This window comes from Triturus cristatus, chromosome 2_2 (genome assembly GCF_964204655.1).
Source record: "Triturus cristatus chromosome 2_2, aTriCri1.1, whole genome shotgun sequence".
In the NCBI taxonomy this organism is placed as follows: Eukaryota; Metazoa; Chordata; class Amphibia; order Caudata; family Salamandridae; genus Triturus; species Triturus cristatus.
Window position 1 is genome coordinate 316,908,521 of NC_140582.1, and position 22,224 is coordinate 316,930,744.

The 22,224-nt window shown below is 50.6% G+C and overlaps 1 protein-coding gene across 5 annotated transcripts in view; it reads right to left on the reverse strand.

Annotated features, from left to right (window-relative positions):
- Nucleotides 1-22,224, reverse strand: part of SEC24B (SEC24 homolog B, COPII component) — a 678,312-nt gene that overhangs the window by 360,533 nt on the left and 295,555 nt on the right. For all 5 annotated transcript variants that reach the window (XM_085641377.1, XM_085641376.1, XM_085641375.1 and 2 more), the window contains one exon: nt 19,200-19,323. In XM_085641377.1, coding sequence (XP_085497503.1) covers nt 19,200-19,323 — 124 coding nt within the window. The remainder of the gene's footprint in view (nt 1-19,199; nt 19,324-22,224) is intronic.

Here is a 22,224-nt window from a genome sequence, read left to right on the forward strand (position 1 = left end):
AAGTAAGAGGCCTAAGTCAAATCAATGGCAGTTCAGGTTGGGACGAGGAAGAGAGGAGGGTGAGGCCTTGGACTGAAAGTGGTGTAAGTTTGGGAAAGAAGAGAGCAGTTCCAAGAAGCGTAGTGGATGTAGAGTGCAGGATTAGTATGCGGAATGAATTGCTCAGGATAGCAATCTGGATGAGAGGAAGCTGGTTAACGTACAACGTCAGAGAGTGGCCCTGTTGTTTATCCCCTTTCTCAGACTAGCAGACACTGAAGGTGAGCTGTATTTTTCTTCTCTGACTTAGTGCATGGGATTGATGAGATTGTTTGTGAATGTCACCCGATACTTATATATATAGGGACTAATTCGCAGAATTAAAGTTGCAACTGCAAGTTTTCCCTACCGACCAGAATACAGGATTCTGATCCTCTGATGGAATGCTGGACTCCTAAAGCCTCTTCAACTCTTTACTATTGTCATGGGTGGTGGTGTAAAGGTTGAAAATAAATAAGGTGTAACATCATCATTACAACCACTTTCAACAGCCCACCCAGCTAGGGTTAATACTTTAAAAAAAGAATATGACACTAATAACATCTCGAAGAGGGCACAAATATTTAGAACACAAACTGCCAATAAGGTGAACCTTCAAAACCTACTCTTGCTTGCTGTACTGTTCACAATCAATGCGCTGTTGAAAAATTACTGTTCCTAAAATACACTGATTGCAATCCTTCACAGGAATCAAAAATAAAATTTGATTCTATAGAATTTCAGGACCATGGACACCTCTGCAGCAGTTCAGACTGATATAATATTCAACATGGGAATCAACAGAGGTGCTTTTGGGATAATCTAGATACTGACTTTGAGAGTGCTCCACAGTGGATGCCTACTGATCATTCTGCCAAAAGATGTAACTCTTTGAAGTGATGTCTGAAACAAGCTAACACAATGCAGTAATTTCACAATGAAATGCAAAAGGAATGGGAAAGAGAAATATTTACATTCTAGAAAGAGTTACAAGAAAAATTATCAGCCATCCAGGATTCAATGAGAGAATGACAACCAAGCCTAAAGAGAATCAGTAATAGCAGGAAATGAAAATTACATTCATTATCATCTACATAAATGTGCATGAAAACCAAATGAATGGATAGCAGAAGACAATGGTATGGTGTAGAGGGTGAATAGTGAGGATTAAGAAAAGAGTCTAGAGGAGCAGAGAAGGAAGACTTTTCCAGGACATTTGAAAACGAAGATTCAGAGAGATAAGAGATTTAAGAAAGAACAAAACAGAAATAATCAGAGCACAAAAAGGGAAGAAGAAAATAGTATACAACAGCACTGAAAGCAGAAAGACCGAAATGTTACTTATATCTCATCAGTGACTGTATGGTCTATCCGCATTTAATGGATAATTGGGCAGATTGTATGTTGAAATCAATATCTTCTAACTTTTGCTTTCTTTCACACTGCTCCCGTGGAAAGGGTGGCAGGGTGCAAATGACCCACGGGACGTCATTAATCAATCATTATCCCTGACTAGAGTAGTAAGAAAGATGGGAGCAAGAAGAAGGGAACCTGTACTCTAAGCAGAGTTTTATATAGCGCGAACTTGACCCAAATCCAATTAGGTATCCGAGCGCTTTACATAGCACCAGTTTCATTCTATTTATTTATTTTTTGTTGGGCACGGGAAGATTAAGTGATTTGCCCAGAATCACAGGAGGTTTAGCATCGTTACCGAGACTCAAACCCAGTTCCCCCAGGTCCGAGGTCGAGCGCCCAAACCGTTAGGCCAAACCCTCTCCCCTCATCTACTCTAGCTAAAAAACACGAATTACCTACATTCCGTATAACTTTTTCTGGTGAATACTTCATCTACTGGCACCAGACTGGATCCGGAAACTTGCTAAAGCAGTGCTCCCACACACTGTAAGGCTGCACGTTGGCTCCATACCTACCACCCCAGAAGAGACAGTTCAGAGCCTCATCTAGATGGCACTCCTACATGCTCTTGTCAGTTTATTATTTTCTCTTTCTGCGCTCTCAGAAATGGAGCGTTAACAATTCTTGGTAGCAGTTTGATGATCTCGAACTTGGGACCTTTTAGATGTTAAAAACAGGCCAATCCACAGAATTGAGAAGTGGGGGCAATGTTTGCGGTTAGTTAGGAGTATGAACCAGAAAGAGTATTAACTAGAGGTAAGTAAACTGCTCTTCTGATGGATAATTCTAACCACAAATTCCTCACCTTAGAATAGATACCAAAGAAGTACCACTCCAGGGGGATGGACTATTGAGTGGACTTAGGCGAAAAAGTCCTGAAGGATCGAGCGGGCAAAGTGTCCTTCCCGCTGGACATGGCCATCAAGGCAAAATTGCTTTGTGAATGTATGTACTAACACCCATGTCGCAGCCTGGCAGATGTCACTGATAGGCACTCTGTGAGCCAACACAGTGGCAGCAGCCTTGACTCTGGTGGAAGGGGCTCAGACATTCCGGAGCAGCTACTTCGGCAGTGCATACCAGATCTTAATGCATAAGACTATCCGCCTTGACAGGGTCCTCTTCTGCCCAGCCATCCCAGGCTTCGCCCTGGAGAACCCCACAAAAAGCTGATCATCCACACACTGTTCCTTGGTATCATAAATGAACAAGCATAAAGCCCCTTTAGGGTCCAGCCGCTGGAGCCTGTCCTGCTCTTTCAAAGGGTGAGAGGGATCAAAGACTGCAGATAGGGTTATGGATTGCCCTACATAAAAGGGAGTTTGTGGTGTCTCAGGGACAGCTGTAGAAGCTCTGTGTACAACACCATTGTCCCGGCCAGCCATTGCTATCAGTATCATCTTCAGGTTCGAATCACTAGTGGTATTAATGGTATCGGTGGAAAAGCGTAGACAAATGGAGTTGACCAATTGATCTAAATAACACTGCCCACTAACTGTAGCTCTGGATGCAAAGTTGCAGCTTTTTTTATTTTGTGCTGTGACGAACAAATCTAAAGTTGGGTTACCCCTTTCTACAAAAATTTCTTGTATTATTTTGTCGCTGAGAACATATTTGCAGTTCTTTGTGATCACGACTGAGAAAATCTGCCTCCACATTTGGAATTCCTGGGAAATAAAAATCTGTGTCAATCCCCTCACTAATGCCCAATACCACATTGTAAGGCGCTTCCACTGATAATTGTCTTGATTTTGTTCTGCTTTGTTTGTTGATGTAATACATCATTGTGGCATTGTTTGTTTGAATCAAAATGTCTGTGGAGGAGAGCAATGGTAGGAAGGCTTTGAGTGCTAGATGTATTGTTTTCAGTTCTAAAAGATTTATATGATGGGACTTCTCATTGTATGATCATAGGCCTTGAATTGTTAAGTGGTACATATGTGCTTCCTATCGTGACATGGAAGCATCTGTAACTACAGTCTGTGTCAGAAGACCTTTCAGAAACGGAACACCAAAGTGCAACTTTTGAGGTTTGGACCAACAAGCCACAGATTGTCGAGAGGAGCCTGTCAAATAAATGTAGTCTCTCAAGTCTCCTCCTTTTTGCTACCACTGATCTATAAGACCCTCCTTTTTCCTTCTCAGATGAGCTGTGACAACTGCCATTCATTTTGAGAAGATTCGAGGAGCTGATTTCAGACCGAAGGGAATTACAGCATACTGACAGATGTTGTCCTTTACTAGAAATCTGAGATTAGTTCTGTGAGGATGGGAAACTGGAATGTGAAAATATGCGTCCTACAAATCTATTGGACATATCCAATTGTGTCTCCTTATGTTTGGGTAGATTCGATGACGAGCCAATATCCTGAATCTTTCCTTGGTGATAAACTTGTTGACAAACCAAAGATCTGTCGAAATTGATTGGGTGACATTTTCTCATAATCAGAAAATAACTTGAGTCCTATATTAAGTTGTTTTGCTTGTTTTAGTAGTAAAAGGAGTGTTTTGTCTTGTAGAATGGACAGATGACAGTTCGACAGAGGTTTTGGTGGAACAGGAAAAAGAAAATGTTTTAATCAAATTGAGTAGCCATTTTGTATGAGGTTAGGAGCCATTTGTCTGTAGTTCTGTTTTTACACTCTTCTGGAAATTGTATTACTGCTCCCTCAACAGGAGTGGGGATCTGTAAAGGTGGAGGGGGCGGGGGTTTGAGGGTCAAATCTTCATTGCTCGCTGTTACTTGAGGCATTTTTTCCTTTGAAGAGCGAGGATTTTGGTGGAGTGGTTTTCCTTTTCTGATACTTCCTTTGGTAGTGCCTCTGTTGCTTTTGAAGCTGGACTGTCTATCTTGGGGTGTGAACTCTACGATAGTAATGCCACCTATCCCTTGATTTGTATTGCTGTTTGAAAAATATTCTCTGTTCCTCAAATCCAACACCTTTAGTGTTTCTACCTAATTTATCATCCTGAAAATGCCTCTTCAGTAGGTTGTCCGAAAAATGATGCAGTTGAGAAAGGTAAATCGGCAATCTTTCTTTAAGCCTCAGATTTTAAAGAGGACATATGTAGCCATGAGGACTGCCTCAAATTCCATGAAAATATGCTGTTGCCGGGAGCTCTATAGAATCTACTACAACACTGATTACAAATTAAGGAGGATTCCTTAACCATCTTTCAAAATCTTGCGTTCTATGACATGGCAAATGAGAAACAAAAGATTTCATACTGTCACCTATCTCCCTGTTGTATCTTCCAAGGAGGGCTGCTGCATTGGCATTCTTTAGATGAGTGGAAGCTGTGCTGCGTATCTTTTTTTCTATGGTGTCCATTCCTTTGCTCTCTGTCAGGATAAGCTGTGGATTCTGGAGCCGAGGCATGCCTCCGCCTGACCGTAACTATGATAGAACCAGGCTTTGGGTCAATTTTCAAAAAATCAGGGTATGGTTGAGGGGTCTTGTACTTATTTAGAAATCGTGGGGTAGCAGCCTTAAAAAGGTGCCACATTAAAAAACTTTTCTTCCACAATGTCCAACAGACCCAGTACAAGAGGCAAAAGAGGTCTCAGAGTTGCCCCTGGTTGAAGAGTTTCAAGAATAACAGACACTGCTGGTTGAGAAGAGTCTAGAGTAATGTTTAATTTTGTTCTTATTCAAGCTTCTTGAAATGGAAAAATATCGTCCTCAGCTGATACTCTAGATGGTGACTGTGCTATCAAAGTTAGGAGTATAGGTGGCATGGGAAGAGTCAGTGTACTGTGGCCTTGACTAGATCAAGAATAACATTTTTCTTTTATTTGAGGGAGTTCTAGGTGATGTTGGTTGAATTGGTGAGGGAGATTTCAATTTTCTAATTGAAGACATGGATGTTTTCTTCAATACCCTCCAAACTGGTGTAAGAACCAAGGGTTCCAAGTGTGCTCAAAGGATGAAGTGGTATTGTGTCATCAATCTGTAAAACTTGTTCACAAGACTCCTGAGATGCGTAGGAGTAAGCGATAGGTGATATAGATCACACTGGGGAAGAAGATAGCACTAATTGAGATATTCACAAAGTCAAGGGAGAAGGATATGACGTAGTACAGAACTTATCTGCCTAAAGGCTGTGCCGGTTACCTTTGTCTTTTCGACGTCTTATGTGCCAACGTTGACGCCGATCGAGTGTTAAGCAGTGGTGAACTGGAAGGCGCCGCAGTGGTGAACTGGAAGGCGCCGCTGTGATCTTCGGTGCTCACGTTGAGATACACGGCTGATCGTCTCGAAGTGGTGATGGACTGTTTGGACAGTGATGTTTTGATGCGGATCCCTCCTTGGATGGAGAACATTGCCGCTGAACACCTCTATGGTGACACTGCATTTATTGCCGGCGGCCATGTGAATGACACAATGCATTGAAGACTATCTTTTATCTGAAGGTCTCCCTCTGTAGGAGCCTTTTTTAGATCGAAGAACACTAAGAAAGGAAGGACGAGAGGCAGATCTTTCCAGTCTTCCCCTTTCTTCTTGTGCCTTCATATCCCGTATCGGACGAACAAGTTACTTACCTTCGGTAACGATGTATCTGTAAGAAACATTAGTTAGTTAGATTCCTCACCTTAGAATATCCCCAGGCGTCAGACTGGATCCGGAAGATTTTTCGTCAGCAATACCCCTTGCGCGTCGCTAGGCGTCGTCTGCGGCTCCGCGTCCGTCGTCTGCGGCTCCGCGTCCGTCGTCGGCGTCGTGCGCCGGAATGACGTCGTCGGAGTACTTAGACGCCGCCCTCGCGCGCTGACGTCAGTTCTTGTACATAGCTTTCCGCGCCAGGAACGCAGAGCCATGCAAAGACCGACACTGGTGCCAAAAATAAAATCTAGGGGCCTGAAAAGGATAACCTTAACCCTAGATGTCAGTTCGCAGAACGGGGAGGATGGGTGGGTCGGTGAGGAATCTAACTAACTAATGTTTCTTACAGATACATCGTTACCGAAGGTAAGTAACTTGTTCATCTGAAAGAAACACGTTAGTTAGATTCCTCACCTTAGAATAGATACCCAAGCAATACCATCCCCGGTGGTGGGTCTGCGAACCAAGATCACACCGGAAAGTCCTGGAGGACAGAACGGCCAAAGAAGCCATCCCTCCGGACTTGGCTGTCAAGGCAATAATGCCTGGCAAACGTGTGTAGCGAAGCCCACGTCGCCGCCTGACAGATGTCCTGCAAAGGGACACCCCGTCCCAAAGCAGTAGTAGCCGCTGTGGCCCGAGTGGAATGGGCGCGCAGCCCAACAGGAGGGTCCTTTTTTGCCAAGGAATAACAAATTTTGATGCACAAAACGACCCACCGAGAGATGGTCCGTTTGTGCACCGCTTTCCCCTTCTTAGCACCCACGTATCCAACGAAAAGTTGGTCGTCCACCCGGAACTGCTTTGTGCGGTCCAAATAAAAGGAGAGCGCACGTTTTGGGTCCAGACGGTGGAGCCTCTCTTCCTCTTTGGAAGGATGCGGAGGCGGAAAGAAGGTGGGCAAGGTGACAGACTGCCCAAGATGAAATGAAGTCACCACTTTCGGAAGAAAGGGGGGACGAGGCCGAAGGACAACCTTGTCTGGATGAACAGAGAGAAAAGGAGGCTGTGAAGATAAAGCCTGGAGCTCACTCACCCGTCTAGCCGAGGTGATGGCTACCAGAAAAGCAGTCTTAAGCGTCAGCAGACGAAGAGGACAATTATGAAGAGGCTCAAAGGGAGCGCACATTAGAAATGTGAGAACAAGATTCAAGTCCCACTGAGGCATTACAAAAGGGACAGGAGGGAACGTGTGAGTAATGCCCTTTAGAAAGCGTGTAACAACAGGGGACTTGAAAAGAGAAGGCTGATCAGGAAGCCGCAAGAAGGCAGAGATGGCAGCAAGATAACCTTTCAGGGTGCCCAGGGCAGAGCCCTGCCGGGCCAGAGAAAGAAGAAACAGTAGAACCTCAGAAAGAGGTGCGGAAAGGGGATCCACAGCCTTTGCTGTGCACCATGCCACAAATTTGTTCCACCGGCAGGCGTATACCGTCTTTGTGGAGGGACGCCTGGCTGCCAGAATGATATCACAGACTTCAGGAGGCAAGTCAAATGGTATCAACTGCCGCCGCTCAATCTCCATGCATGGAGGTGGAGGCTGGACAGGTTCGGGTGGAGGACCGTCCCCTGCTGCTGCGACAGAAGATCCTCCCGAAGGGGCAGACGTATCGGAGGATCGGTCAACATATTGAGTAGCTCGGGATACCAGTACCTTCGTGCCCAATCCGGAGCCACCAAGATGACTTGGGCCCGGTCGTGCCTGATCTTCTTCAGCACTCTGGGCAGAAGTGGTATAGGCGGAAAGGCGTACAACAGACCGCAACTCCACTCGTGACGAAAAGCGTCGCCGAGCGAGTGCCGCCTTGGAAATTCCAACGCGCAGAACTGCTGACATTGCGCGTTCTCTTCGGTGGCAAATAGATCTAACCAAGGCTCTCCCCACTGCTGAAAGAGACCTTGCGCCACTTCGGAGTTCAGACGCCATTCGTGATCCATCATGCACCGGCGGCTGAGTTCGTCTGCTCTGGCGTTCAGAGAGCCCCCCAGATGTTGAACCACTAGGGTGACGCCCTGGTGTTCCAGCCACGTCCAGAGGCGCAGAGCCTCCTGACAAAGGGTCCACGACCACACCCCGCCCTGTTTGTTGCAATACCACATGGCGGTGGTGTTGTCCGTGAACACCTGCACGACACTTCCCCTGACAGAGGGAAGGAAGGCTTTCAGTGCAAGCCGGATCGCTCTCAACTCCAACGAGACTCCGCCGGAGACCAGAGGCCTCTGATCTCCGCCTCTCCCATATGGCCACCCCATCCCAGGAGGGACGCATCCGTCACTACGACATGCTCCGGTTGGGGAAGGGAGAGGCTTCTGCCCATGACCCAATCGCGGTCCGTGAGACACCACTGCAACTGCTGTGCAGTGCCCTCCGAGATCAAGACATGGTCGGACAGGTTGCCGTGATGCTGGGCCCACTGAAACTTCAGGTCCCACTGCAGAGCCCGCATGCGCCGCCTGGCGTGATGCACTAGTAGGATGCAGGAAGCCATCAGCCCCAGAAGCCGCAACACTAGCCTGACCGAAACCCAGGATAGAGGCCGAAAGATGGGAATCAGGGCCTGAATATCCCGGACCCGCTGTTCCGGTGGATAGACCCGGAACTGCGCCGAATCGAGAACTGCTCCGATGAAGAGGAGCTTCTGAGAGGGACTCAAGTGTGACTTCGGCACGTTGATGGAAAATCCCAGCAAATGCAGGAGATCCGCCGTAGTCTGGAGGTGGGAGACGACTGTCTGGGGCGAGCCCACCTTCAACAACCAGTCGTCGAGATAGGGGAAGACTGGAACCCCTGATCTGCGCAGATGAGCTGCGACCACCGCCATCACTTTCGTGAACACCCGAGGGGCACTGGTGAGGCCGAAGGGGAGCGCGGTAAACTGAAAGTGCTCTTGGCCCACCGTGAACCGCAGGTAACGCCGGTGGGCCGGCAGGACGGGGATGTGGAAATATGCGTCCTGCAAGTTCAACGCTACCATCCAGTCTCCAGGGTCTAGGGCAGCTAAAACCTGAGGCAAGGTTAACATCTTGAACCTTTCCTTCCCGTGGAAGGCATTGACGCTCCGGAGGTCCAAGATAGGGCGGAGGCCCCCTTTGCCCTTCTTGGGAACCAGAAAGTAGTGGGAATAACAACCACGACCTACTTCTGGGCTCGGAACGCGCTCGACGGCCCCCTTGGCCAAGAGGGCCGAAACTTCCTCGTGGAGAAGATTCAAATGATCCCCCGAGATACGGTGGTGCTGCGGTGGCATGGCTGGAGGGGTCGTCTCGAAGGGGAGGGAGTAGCCCCTTCGGACGATTTGCAGCACCCACCTGTCCGATGTGATGGACCGCCAGTGGAGCAGGTGATGGCGAACTCTGCCGCCCACGGGCGTGGAATGGGCCTGAAAGCTCGGACTAGGAAGGCTTTGAGGCGGATGCTGCAGGGGTGGATGTGGGCTGACCGCGTCGTCCTCCAGAACCGCCTCGGCGGAAACCACGTCCGCGCGCAGGTTGGTTCTGCGGCTGGTGGCTAGGCGCACGTGAGGAGGCACCCCTTCCTTGGCCACGAAAGGGGCGAAAGGCAGAAGTTTGCGACCGCGGGGCCGAGAGGCCCAAGGACTTGGCCGTAGCCCGGGAGTCCTTAAAGCGATTCAGCGCACTGTCCGCTTTCTCGCCAAAAAGGCGATCGCCATCAAAGGGCATGTCCATGAGAGTGCTCTGGACATCGCCCGAAAAGGACGTGGACCGCAGCCAGGCGTGACGTCTAAGCGCCACTGTGGTAGAAATCGCCCTACCCAGCGAGTCCGTAGTGTCAAGCTCACATCGGATAGCATGTCGTGCTGCATCCCTCCCATCGGCCAGAGCCTGGGTAAGTCGTGTCCGGACCTCCTCCGGACACAGGGGCAGCACGTCCTCCACCGCATCCCACAGAGAGTGGGAATAACGGTCCAAGAGACAGGCGGTGTTCAAAGACCGCAGGCCCAAACTAAGGGAGGAGAACAGCTTCTTGCCAAACTGTTCCAGTCTCTTGGAATCCCGGTCCGGCGGAGCGGTCGGGAAGGAGGATTGTGAGGTAGAGGCCTGGATAACCAGGCTCTCGGGGGTAGGGTGTTGGGACAGAAAACTGGGGTCGCCCGGAGCAGGGCGGTGGCGCCTGGCGACGTTCCTGTCCACAGGAGGGACTGTAGAGGGCTTGGACCAGGTGCCCTGCAGAACGTCAATGAGGGCCTCATTGAATTGCAGCAGAGGCTCAGTGGAGCTTGCTGCAGACTGAAGCACCTCAGTGAGGACGTTAGTCCTCACAGCCACGGCAGGTAGCTCGAGCCCAAGGGCTGCGGCCGCCTTGCGCAGCACCACAGAGAAAGCAGCGCCCTCCTCCGAAGCCACAGTCGGAGGAGAGACGAATCCAGTGTCCGGAGAGGTATCCAGGCCACTGGCCTCCCCCAGTTCATCTGCCCAGTCATGTGACATTTGAGCCTGAGCGGCCATAGGATCCTCGGATCCCTCCCAGTTGTCCCCATCATCCGACGGGACTGAACTGGGGCTCGACGTCGAGCGGAGTCGGCGTCGGGGGTGGTACCGGTGTCGACGCCGGCAGAGGAGGCGTGACGAGGTCGACCGGCGTCGGCGGGGACTCGGGAACGGGTCCCTCGGGCGCTTGCGGCGTCGAGGCCGGAGCCGTCAACAGCGCCGGGGCCTCTGGCAGGCAAGGTTGCCCAGTCGGGTCCGCGGGGCCCGAAGGCGCGCCAGCGGGCGTCGACGGCGGAGCCAGGCTCCTCATGGCCGAGAGGAAGGCGCTGACTTCCGCCGGCGTCGCGTCAGTCCCAGGGACCGGTGGGTATGGGGACTTCCGCGGCGCCTGCGGCTCCACCGGAGCCGCGGGGGTGGAACCACCCTGACCCTCGGCCGTGTCGCGCGACCGGCGACGGGAGTCCGAAGAGCGGTGTCGCCTCTTGGACTTCTTGGAGTGCTTCGACTTACCCGAAGACTTGGATCCCGACGACCGATGATGACGTCGGCTGCGGCTCCGCGACCGATCCTTGGACCTCCTCCTGGACCGGGATCGAGAGGGGCGCGGAGCCGAGTGGCGAATCTCGAGAAGCTTACGGGACCGCTCCCGTCTAGCCTTCGAGGTCAGGGCCTTGCAGTCCGAACACGACTCCGCGTCGTGGTCGAGGCCCAAGCAGTAAAGGCACCGGCGGTGATTGTCCGTAACCGACATCAAGCGGCTACAGGCAGCACAGGCTTTAAAACCAGGCATCCTACCGGCACCGGAGTCGAGACAAGATCAAAAAGGATCGAAAAAGTTAGTCAAAAAATGACGAAAGGGACAGCAGCCAGAGCGCGCACCCAAGATGGCCGCGTAGGTGCGAGGCTCCCGAGGACCTCCGCGACCTCCTGCATAAATCCTGACCGAATCCTGTCCTAGATGAGGGGACTGTGTTTGTGAACCCGAACTGAGGTGACGCCCGTTTTCCGTTTTCAATTCGGACTTCGGACACCGGCGGGAGCACCGATTAAGGTTTGCGGCCTTCTCCACACCGGCCCCCCGTACTGGAGTTGTGGGGCGATCCGGCGACAAAGTGAATAACAGCGGCGGGCAAGGCTGGGCGACTCGCGCACCCCGCACTTTCACTTTCGCTTTTGCGCCCTCCTTGCTGCCAGGCGAGGTAGGGTCGCGAAGCGGTGTGCGGTGGTGTGGCCTCGTTGGGGTGCCCTGCCGGCCCGCCGGCTGCGGTCCGTCCTGCGGAGCGGTGGTCGCCCCCCCCCAGAGCCCTTGAACGGGACTCTCTACCCCCTTTTTGAGGAGATTGGCTCGATTTGGGGACCGCGACCATGGCCACAAAACAAGATGGCGACCGGGCTAAGGTGAAGTCGACCCGTCGTGGCGCGGCCCATCAATCCAACAACATGGACCGCTACACCCTCCAGAAGGGGTCTCCAGAGGCGCTGCGTAGGTCCCCTACGGGCCCGACTGATGCTCCTGCTCTGCCCACGGACCTGACCCTCCGAGACGTCATGGGCGCCATCGCCGAGATGAAGGCCTCGGTGGACCAGCGCTTTGACACTCTGGCGCAGAAGATCGACTCGGTCCTCGTGGACGTGGGCCTCGTGAGAGCCGATCTGTCAAAAACAAATGACCGGGTCGATTCTTTGGCCCACTCTACCTCGGGCCTCACATCTGACGTGGCGGCCCTCCAACAGGAGGTGCGCAGGCTTGGCCAGGCGAGCGCCCTGATGCATTGTCGACTGGAGGATTCCGAGGGTCGGGCCCGGAGAAACAACGTCCGCATTATCGGGGTGCCGGAAGGACGCGAGGCAGAGGCAGCGGATCTGTTTGTGGAGGACTTGGTCCTCACCCATCTCCAGCCTCGGGGGCTGAGTAAATTCTTTGCAGTGGAACGTGCCCACAGGGTCCCCGGGGGTAGGCCTAAGGCCGGAGCCCCTCCGAGGCCTCTCATCGCCCGGATTTTCAATTTTCGGGACAGGGACGCTATCCTGCAGACTTCCAGGCTACAAGGGCCGGTCAGGCTTGACAATATGGATATAAATTTCTATCCTGACTTTACTCCGGCGGTCCAAAAGCAGAGACTGAGCTTTCTCGGTGTCAAACGTCGCCTACGGGACCTGAATCTCAAATATGCGATGCTTTTTCCGGCTAAGCTGAGGGTGGAGGTGGATGGCCGCACGCACTTTTTTGATCGTCCCGAAGCGGCCGGGGACTGGCTGGACACTTTGCCCGGATATCAGGGCCGGGGGGGTGGGGGGGGAGCGGTTGGTGGGGAGGGCCCGCCGGATCAGGACTGAGGGACTAATGGTAGGCCTTGCTCTGGACTGTGTTATTGTCACCATTGACTGTTAGGGTAAGTTCCCCTCCAGTGGAGGTCGTGTGGGGTCTCTTGGGGGACCTCCCTCCTCCTCTGGGGGACTAGTTAGTTTTCTTTCTATGGGGCGACAGGCACACTGCACTTTGGGGGGGCTGTTTGGGCTCATGCAGGGGTGCAGGGTGGGGGGAGTTCTGTTGGGATGGGTGGGTTGGGGTGGGGTGTGGTTCGTTTCTACCGCAAGGCAAACCCTTCATTGTATTGGTGTTTTTGAGATGCTCTCGGGGGGACAAATGATGGCTTCTGTATGTGATGGGGGGTAGGGACCTGACTTTGTTGTCCTGGAACGTTAACGGACTGGGTGATAGGATTAAGCGGGGTGTGGTCCTGCAATATCTGAAACGGATTTCGCCTGATGTGGTCTTTTTGCAGGAGACGCACCTCATTGGTAACTCCTTTTGTGCCATGAATCGACGTGGCTATCGTTTGGTGGCCCACTCGGGCTTCACATCAGGCTCACGAGGGGTGGGCATTATGGTCAAGACCTCGCTCCCGCTAGAAATAGACGAGGTGCGCCATGATGAGAGGGGACGCTACACTGTCTTGGTGGGGAGAATGGAGGGCAAAGTAGTCGTCTTTGTCTCAGTGTACGTCCCACCGGGGTTACAGTCCACCACCTTTGCGGACCTGGGACGCCTCCTGCTTGACCTTCCGGGGGGGCTTCTGGTGGTTGGGGGGGGGACTTCAATGCGGTGGCCTCTGGGACTATGGATCGCTATCCCCCTAGGGACCTCCCCCGGGCACAAGCGTGGCTGTCTGGCCTTTTGGACACACTGGGATTGGTGGACTGTTGGCGTCTAAAGCATCCCACTCAGCTGCAATACACCTTCCATTCGGGGGCCCATGGTAGCCTTTCGCGGCTTGATCATGTCCTTGTCCCTGCGGCCTATGCCGGGAGAGTGGGGGAGGTGCGCCATCTGGCGCGGGGTATTTCAGATCATTCCCCACTCCTGTTGCACTTTGATGTCTTCCCGAGGGGGGAGGGCAGGGTAGCTCCAATCAATGCCTGGTACCTGCGCGACCCCACTATTCGTGCTGACTTGATTAAATCCTTGCAACGGTATTTTGAGGAGAATGTGGGGTCTGTCCCGTCGGCCATCTCCCTGTGGGAGGCTTTCAAGACAGTGCTTAGAGGGGAGGCCCTCTCCTTTATTTCCCATGCCCGGAGGCGCGCACAGGAGGAGGTGACCCGGGTGGAGGCCGAAATTACTGAACTGGAGGGTGATCTGGGGAGTGGGGTGACTGACGCTGCGCTGCACGTTCTACACCTTAAGCAGGCGGCCTATAGGTCCCTCGTCACGGAGGCGGCCAGGGGCCTCAGCAGAGAGCAACAGGGGCGATTGTATGATGTGGGTGATAAGGCTGGCAAGTTGATTGCGTGGTTGGATAAGAAGGAGAGAGCTAGTCGTGTGGTCCCGCTGATTGAGAGAATGGATGGTGTACGTGTTACTGAGCCGGAAGGCATTGTCTCTTGCTTCGCGGATTATTTCCGCGAGGTATATTCCCCGGTTTCTCCCTGCCCGGAGGAGGATTCCCATGCCCTGCTGCGTGACATCGCGCTGCCCTCCCTCTCAATGGAGGACAGGGAGTTGATGGATGCCGCCCCCACCTCGGACGAAATTGCCCTCGCCATCCGCTCGGTCGCTTCTGGCAAGGCCATGGGCCCGAACGGCATTCCTATCGAGTTGTATAAACTGCGACCGGATGTACTGGCACCCCACCTCCGCGCAATGTTCCTTGCGGCCCACTCGCGGGGCTCCCTCCCGCCGGACCAGCGTCTGGCTACCATCGTGGTTATCCACAAGGAGGGGAGACCGCGAGACCGGGTCACATCCTACCGGCCTATCTCGCTCTTGAACGCGGAGCCTAAAATCCTCGCCAAGGTGCTCGCCAACCGGCTGGTCGGCGTGGTGGGCAATTTGGTCCACCAGGACCAGTCCGGCTTTACTCCCCATCGCAATACGGCCCTTAATCTGCGGCGCTTGCACGGGGTGCTCGCGCGTGTTCCGTTCGTGCGGGAGCCGGCCATCTTGGCGTCCTTGGACGCCACCATGGCGTTCGACACGCTCGAATGGCCCTACATCTGGGCGATGCTGGCGAAATTTGGATTTGGCCCGGGATTCATCAGTTGGGTCAAATTGTTGTACTCGGACCCATTGGCACAGGTGGTGGTGAATGGTCGAGTCTCGGCCCCATTCGTGCTGGGACGGGGCACGCGACAGGGTTGTTCCCTGTCGCCGCTCCTTTTTGCACTGGCCTTGGAACCCCTGGCGGAGTGGCTGCGGTGGCACCCTTCTATCCGTGGTCTCCGTTGGACCCCCGAGTATGAGGACCGCGTGTCCCTCTACGCTGACGATATCCTTTTGTACTTAGCCTCCCCGCGCAAATCACTGATTGTCCTGGTCGATGTTCTGCGCTCCTTTGGCCGTAATTCAGGCCTTGTCATCAACTGGGCTAAATCCTGTGTCTATGTGCTTTCCGGGGAGGCTCCTGTCCTCCCTCGGGGCTGTCCGATCCAGATTGCCTCGCAGGGATTTCGATACCTGGGGGTCTATATTACGCTGGACCCGGTGGCCCGCTACGAGCGAAATTTGCTTCCCCCCCTCCAGCGCTTGAAGGAGGACGTCGCGCGCTGGCGGCGCTTGCCGCTTTCGCCGCTCGGCCGGGCGGCATTGTTCAAGATGATGTCATTGCCGCGCTTTCTGTACGCTCTCCAGAACACTATGGACTTGGTCCCGGCGCGCTACTTCCGTGAGGTGGAAAGCTTACAGCGCCGTCTGTTTTGGGACGGGAGGCCGCGTATAGCCCTGGCAAAATTGACGCTCCCGTGGTACGACGGAGGGATTGCCCTCCCGTATATTAAGCGGTATTACTGGGCCTCCCAGTTAGCTGCAATTAATCACGGCTTCTATGGGCCCGCCCTAAACCCGGCATTTGAAATGGACAAAATGCTCCTGCCCGGTGGCGACTACAATCGAGCGCTCTACACTAGCGTGCCCGATTCCCGCTTGACGGGACCCACGCGTGTCATGGTGCGAGTATGGCACGCGGCTAATGCAGCTATGGGATGGAAGGACCGTTTGACCCGGGCGTCACCGTTGTATGCGTCGGAGAGGCTGGGCTCTTTGTGGACCTCGAAGGGCTTCGAGAGGTGGGACATGATAGGCATCAGTACAGTGGGAGATCTCTGGACGAGGGGAGGATTCAAAACATTCGAGACGCTGCAGGCGGAGTTTCAGCTGCAGGGCAGTGAATACTTTCGCTACCTGCAGGTCCGTCACGCACTGGGTTCCGTCTTCCCAGACGTGGCCTCCATCCCGGAGTCCTCCCCCCTGGAGGATAGAGTGCTAGATGGCCACGTTCCGGACAGCACGATCTCCCTCATTTACAAGAAATTGATAAATGACCGCTCGGGCTTACTGACTGGCCTCCGCGAGGCTTGGGTTGCCGATGGGCTGGAGTTGGACGACGAGGACTGGATTTCCGCGGTGGCCTCTCCGAAGGAGGTGGCCATCCCGGCTCGCCTTCGCTTCGTCCAGCTTAAGATACTCCACCGGGTGTATATGACGGGGCCAAGGCTTCTGCGTATGGGCTATGCCGAGGATGGATTGTGTAAGCGTGGGTGTGGTGCTTTGGCGACTTTTTTGCACGTTCTGTGGGAATGTCCGAGGGTGGAGCGATTCTGGCGTGGTGTGCATGAGGTCCTGCGAGCGGTTACGCATGTCGCGCTGTTGCCTGAAGCGAGGAGATGCTTGCTGAATGTGTGGGAACCGACCGATTACTCGGTTCCGCAGACGCGATGGGTGACTCTGGGATATATGATAGCTAAACGTGACATTGCTCAACTGTGGGGATCCCAGAGGCCCCCGGCGGTGTCGGCCTGGAAAGAACACATGGATTGGTGCATGTTCCGAGAAAAGGTGGTGTATGTGGCGCGGGGTAAGCCTGGGGCATGGGTGAAGATATGGGGCCCCTGGAACGCCTACCGCGGGGGTATTTGCGAGCCGCCGTTGTTGCCTGCCGCTTCACCAGCTCCATCCCCCTAGTTGACCCCCTCCCTCAGCCCCGGGCACATTGTTCTCCCAGTCCCGGATCTGTTTCCCTTCCCCTCTCTGGATTTCTTTGGATGGTTGGGGTCCCCCACTTGAGGAGCACGTGTCATCATTTTCGATCGCGGGTTGCCTTGCGGGTGTGGTTTTATGTTGTTGTGTTGTATAAAACGAAACCGTATTGTGGGCTCAGAGTCATGTGGCCCACGTTGTTGATACCTCCTGCTTTATCGTCTCTGCAAAGTCAAGTGCCTTATTGTATGTATGTCATTTGCTTCTGTCACTTTAGCGGCCGGCCGGAAGGTTGTAGGCCCATACCTGTATATATTTGAGATTGCAATAAACGGTTTCAACAAAAAAAAAAAAAAAAAAAAAAATGACGAAAGGGGTAGCTCTCCCGGATCTGTGCTTACTGGCGCGGAAAAAAGAAGAACTGACGTCAGCGCGCGAGGGCGGCGTCTAAGTACTCTGACGACGTCATTCCGGCGCACGATGCCGACGACGGACGCGGAGCCGCAGCCGACGCCTAGCGACGCGCAAGGGGTATTGCTGACGAAAAATCTTCCGGATCCAGTCTGACGCCTGGGGATATTCTAAGGTGAGGAATCTAACTAACGTGTTTCTTTCAGATCTCTTAATCTGATCTCCTCTCTGTCCTCAAGTGTTCTTTTTAACACTTTCTTACAAATGTCACATACTTTTACCTTATGAGATGGAGATAGGCATACCACACAGACTTTGTGTGTGTCAGATGCAATCTTCTTTCTTCAACATGAAGGGAAATTGGTAAATAAGGAAGGCATTTCGACTGAAATTAAATGAGTCCGGAAAATATACTTTTACTCAACAGTAGAGGAGTTAAGATGTCGAGTAAAAGTGTTCCGACAACCTTCCTGACTTGATAAAAGTTTTTCTGAGGTATGAAAAACCGGGAACCCGAGAGGTTTTCAGAGATCCTGCCAGAGGGAGCCAGAAACAACTGCCTCCCACAGGCAACTGCCAGTACATGACATTGCGAGTAGGAGTTCCTCGCATGTCTCTAAATTAACATGCTCTATTTCACCTTTTCTAAGTGTAACCCTATCAGGCTGCATTTACTCTTCAAGGTTTTCATGTTGAAAGACATTTTTTTCAAGACAGATGACAATCTCAAAAAGTTGTTTATTTATTTTTCAACATTTCCAGCATTCAGAAAGAAAATGGCATATGTGACAGTCTAAAACTGAAGTTCTACAAGAAGTTAATATGGATTTAGGACATTCTACTATGTTAATTTCATTACGCCCATTATGGTAAAAGGTGTTTTCCGGGGGTCCACGTTGGCAGCAGGGAATTTTTCAGCATTTACGAGAACCAATGAAGATCCTACGATGCAGAAGTAAGAGTTTCTATGATAATTCACATGGACAGATGTTCAATGTTGAAAAATAGTTATTGCTAAATATCCAGTGATGGAAAGAATGTTGTTCTTCAAAGGGCAATAGCAGACAAGCAGAAGGAACAGTACCTTTGGCAAGGTGTACTTCAACAGCACAAATCTGGATGAGAAGGCAGGTATATAGGCATGTTACCGATTACAACATTTCATAAACCTGATCCTTCACTTTAGCTTAATGATTGAATGCTAGTAACTGTCACTGCACACTAGTGGGAGAAATGAAGGGCTGAAAAGTGAACTTTGATTTGTATGTTGTCACATCTTCACAACAATCTGGCCTGAATGGAAGGCACTGCAGTAAACTGCCTGCACGAATGGCCTCTTTGTCCTTCACACAACACTGGATAAGTGGTCAACATGCCTCGACTGTGAGCAACAGTATGACTGATGAGGGGAGCTGATGCCCTTGATATGATCATTCTTAAGCTCTTAGATATATGGCAAATGGTACTGGAATATGTCATAATATATTGTTTCATCAATCGTATTTTGTATTCCTATCCCATTAGACCGCATGTTCGTAACTGTATACCCATTGTGACTTTACTGAAAAACAATAAAGGTTATTAAAAAATACTGTACAAAAGGATCAATATACATGGAAATTAGCCATAAAAACAACACACGTCTGCCAATTTTACCAGGTTACTCATCTCACTCTCAGTTTCAATAATTTGGACTTTGTATCAAGAGATGAAGTATTCTTAATCGGCTGTCTGCCCTCTTTCCCCCCAATGATTTAGAAACAGATAATGGAAGCTACTCATGTAACATATGCAAAAGGAAATACCAAGCAGTAGAGCTTACTTACCCAACGATGCTAAATCAGAATACTGTGAACTTAACAAGAACAGATCCACTGCAGTTTGTTGACCCGAACAATCTAGTGCCAGCTTTTTATAAAAATCTGTTGCTGGACCCAGATGCTGGACATACTAGGAAAAGCAAAAAGGAAAACACTCTAAATATTCTAAAGCTGCATAGATTCAGCAAAATACAACACAGTATGAAACAAAAAAGATATTGCTGGTGATTTGGATACTTGTATAAGAATGAATCACTGTTCAAAATAACCCTACAAATAAACACTCGAACTCTAACTCCTTTAATTTTGCACCTCAGTCTTCAAAACTTTGCCGATTTGCCTCCTCCTAAGCCAGGAACAAAACAGGCCAGATCGAAAAAAACAGGATGTCCCTTTAAATGGTCATGTGGCCCGATGGATGTTGTGAAGGAGGACAAGGAATAATTATTTTGTCCCTTTCCCAACAACTCAGTATCCTGGTCCCCAACCTAAACAAGCATTTGCAATGCAATAGGTCTCGCAATTGCGAGATTTTGAGCTATTGGCATTGTAAATGACAATGCCTTTTATTTATGTGTTTAAAAAACCTACAATAATAATAGGCATTGACATTAACAATATCGATAGGTCAAAGTTTATAAAATGCGAGACCTGTTTTATTGCAAATGCTTGTTTTCAAGCGCCCCATAAAACATTTTCACGCTAATAGAGGCCACCCCCCTTTGTTTGGGTGAGGAGCGTCTAAAGAAAGGTCCGCTGCCGCTGTTAAAGGAAGGGTCGCTGTGATATGTACTGGGAATATTTTCCGAGCTATGGAGTTGCAGAAATGTTTTGGAAATACGAAAAAAAAATCTGATTGAACTGCATGCAATTTTTCTGGTTAATTATTTTAGATTGTAAAATGTGATTCTGGTTACAAAAACATTACATGGATTGGGGGGTGGTTGAAGGTGATCTAATGTGTCATGTAAGTGTCAGTAAAAACATGGGACACCGCATAGTGTCAACTATATTTAAAGATTTACTCCCTGAAAAAACATTAAAACAATTCATTACCAAATCCCTTATTCAAAAATTTCACCAAAATTAGTCAAAAAAAGAGAGCTGTTGAACCAAGATTGTTCCTCTTCAGTGTCCTGGTCTAATGGCAGTGTCATTTGTTATGTTTCCAAGGAGACAGTGACACAGACATCTCTCACCGATGTTATAAACACCACATACTCCCCGTGTCCTGTCTGAATTATACCCAACTATCCAGGCCCTCTACACAAATTATTTGATTTGATTACTTTCGTCTTAGTTGTTGTTAATTAACCTACTCACAGAAAGAAAGCTTAGTGAATCACTAATCTTTTTACGCAAATAAGTGGTCTTTCTCCTGAGAACAAGTAACAAAGCAGAAGGACAACATTTACCTAGAGAAAATGTGCCCTGAATGATGCCCAGAACTTCAAGTTTAATTCACAGATAAGGCACGGATACGGCACAACTGTCTATCAAAAAAGCTTGCCATTTGAGCCATGACATAATTACCATCTGGCACAAAGTTAGCCAACTCACCCCCACACACACACAAAGCTTCTTTGCAAGGCCCATGAGCAATGGTAGTGCTATGCTACTCAGCCACTAAAAGTGTAACGCCTCTACTGAGAGGTACAAGAACTCTCCACTAAAGTAAGGCAGTCTAGCGCAAAGTGTTGGTATTTTGTGGATGAACATTCAGCAGGCACGCTGAAAAGTGATGGTACTGTCCCATTAAACGTAGATTGGGCCTATTGTACTAAAAATAATGTTCTTCTAAAGGTTGAGCAAACTTGCTTTGAAGTACTCCTAAAACCACATCACATGTGTATGTGGCACTCCTCGCACCTGGTCTATGCTGTTGCATGCATGTGCATGTTGCACTCCCTGCGCTAGGTCTGTGGTGTTACATGCATGTTGCACTCCTCGCAGCTGGTCTGTGGTTTTACATGCATGTGCATGTCGCACTCCTCGCGCCTGGTCTTTTGTGTTGCATGATACACGTGAAGGGCGCGTGCAGCAGCTGAGGGGCTTTGGAGCCCGTGCTGGCGGCCGCTCTTCCCGCCTTTTACCTCTTGTGTCTGCGAAGGCACAGTGCCCCGAGCCTGGAGCAGGAGGAGACAAGGCAGGATTCAGACGCACGCGATTGGTTGGCTGGGAGGGCAGGGGAGGCCTGTGATTGGATCCTTCAAACAGGGAGAGCGGAGTTCAGTCAGAGTCCCGGAGAGGAAGAGACATGGGAGAGAGAGACTGCAATACCAATGAGGCACAGAGGAAGGAGAAGGACAGTGAGGGGTAGAGGAAGGAGAAGAAGGACAGTGAGGGGTAGAGGAGAGAGAAAAAGGACAGTGAGGGACAGAGGATAGAGAAGGAGGGTGTGAGACAGAGAACAAGGACAGTGAGGAATAGAGGAGGGAGAAGGACAGTGAGGGACAGAGGAGAGAGAGAAGGAGGACAGTGAGGGACAGAGAACCAGACAGTGAGGCACAGAGGAGGGAGAAGAATGACAGTGAGGGACAGAGGAGAGAGGAGAATGTTTATATTATTGACACTGCTGCAAGGAATCGGGATATAAAAAATGTGTTGATCTCGCACCATATTCCTGTGACACATTGCAGGACAGGCGTTTTGCATCTGGAATACTTAATATAAAGGGAGCTTGGTTTAAGCATAAAATACATAGATTTAAGTGCATGGGTGTCACTTTTCTGAACTTCGCTTGAACCCCACTAGTGCGTGACTGGAACCCGGGAAAGACCCTGTATTTAGCTGGTGGAATAGAAACATGAGTCAGTATGCCTCACAGTGTGCTGACACCACTTCTATCCCACCTGCCAACCCCCCTTATATACTCTTTAAATCAATTGAATCCAGTTAAAATCATTTAGAAAGAAAGAGAAAGAAAGAGAGAGAAAGAAAGAAAGAAAGAAAGAAAAAGAAAGGCAGGAAAAGAAAGGAAGGAAGGAAATGGAAGGAAGGAAGAAAGAAAAAGGAAGGAAGGAAGAAAGAC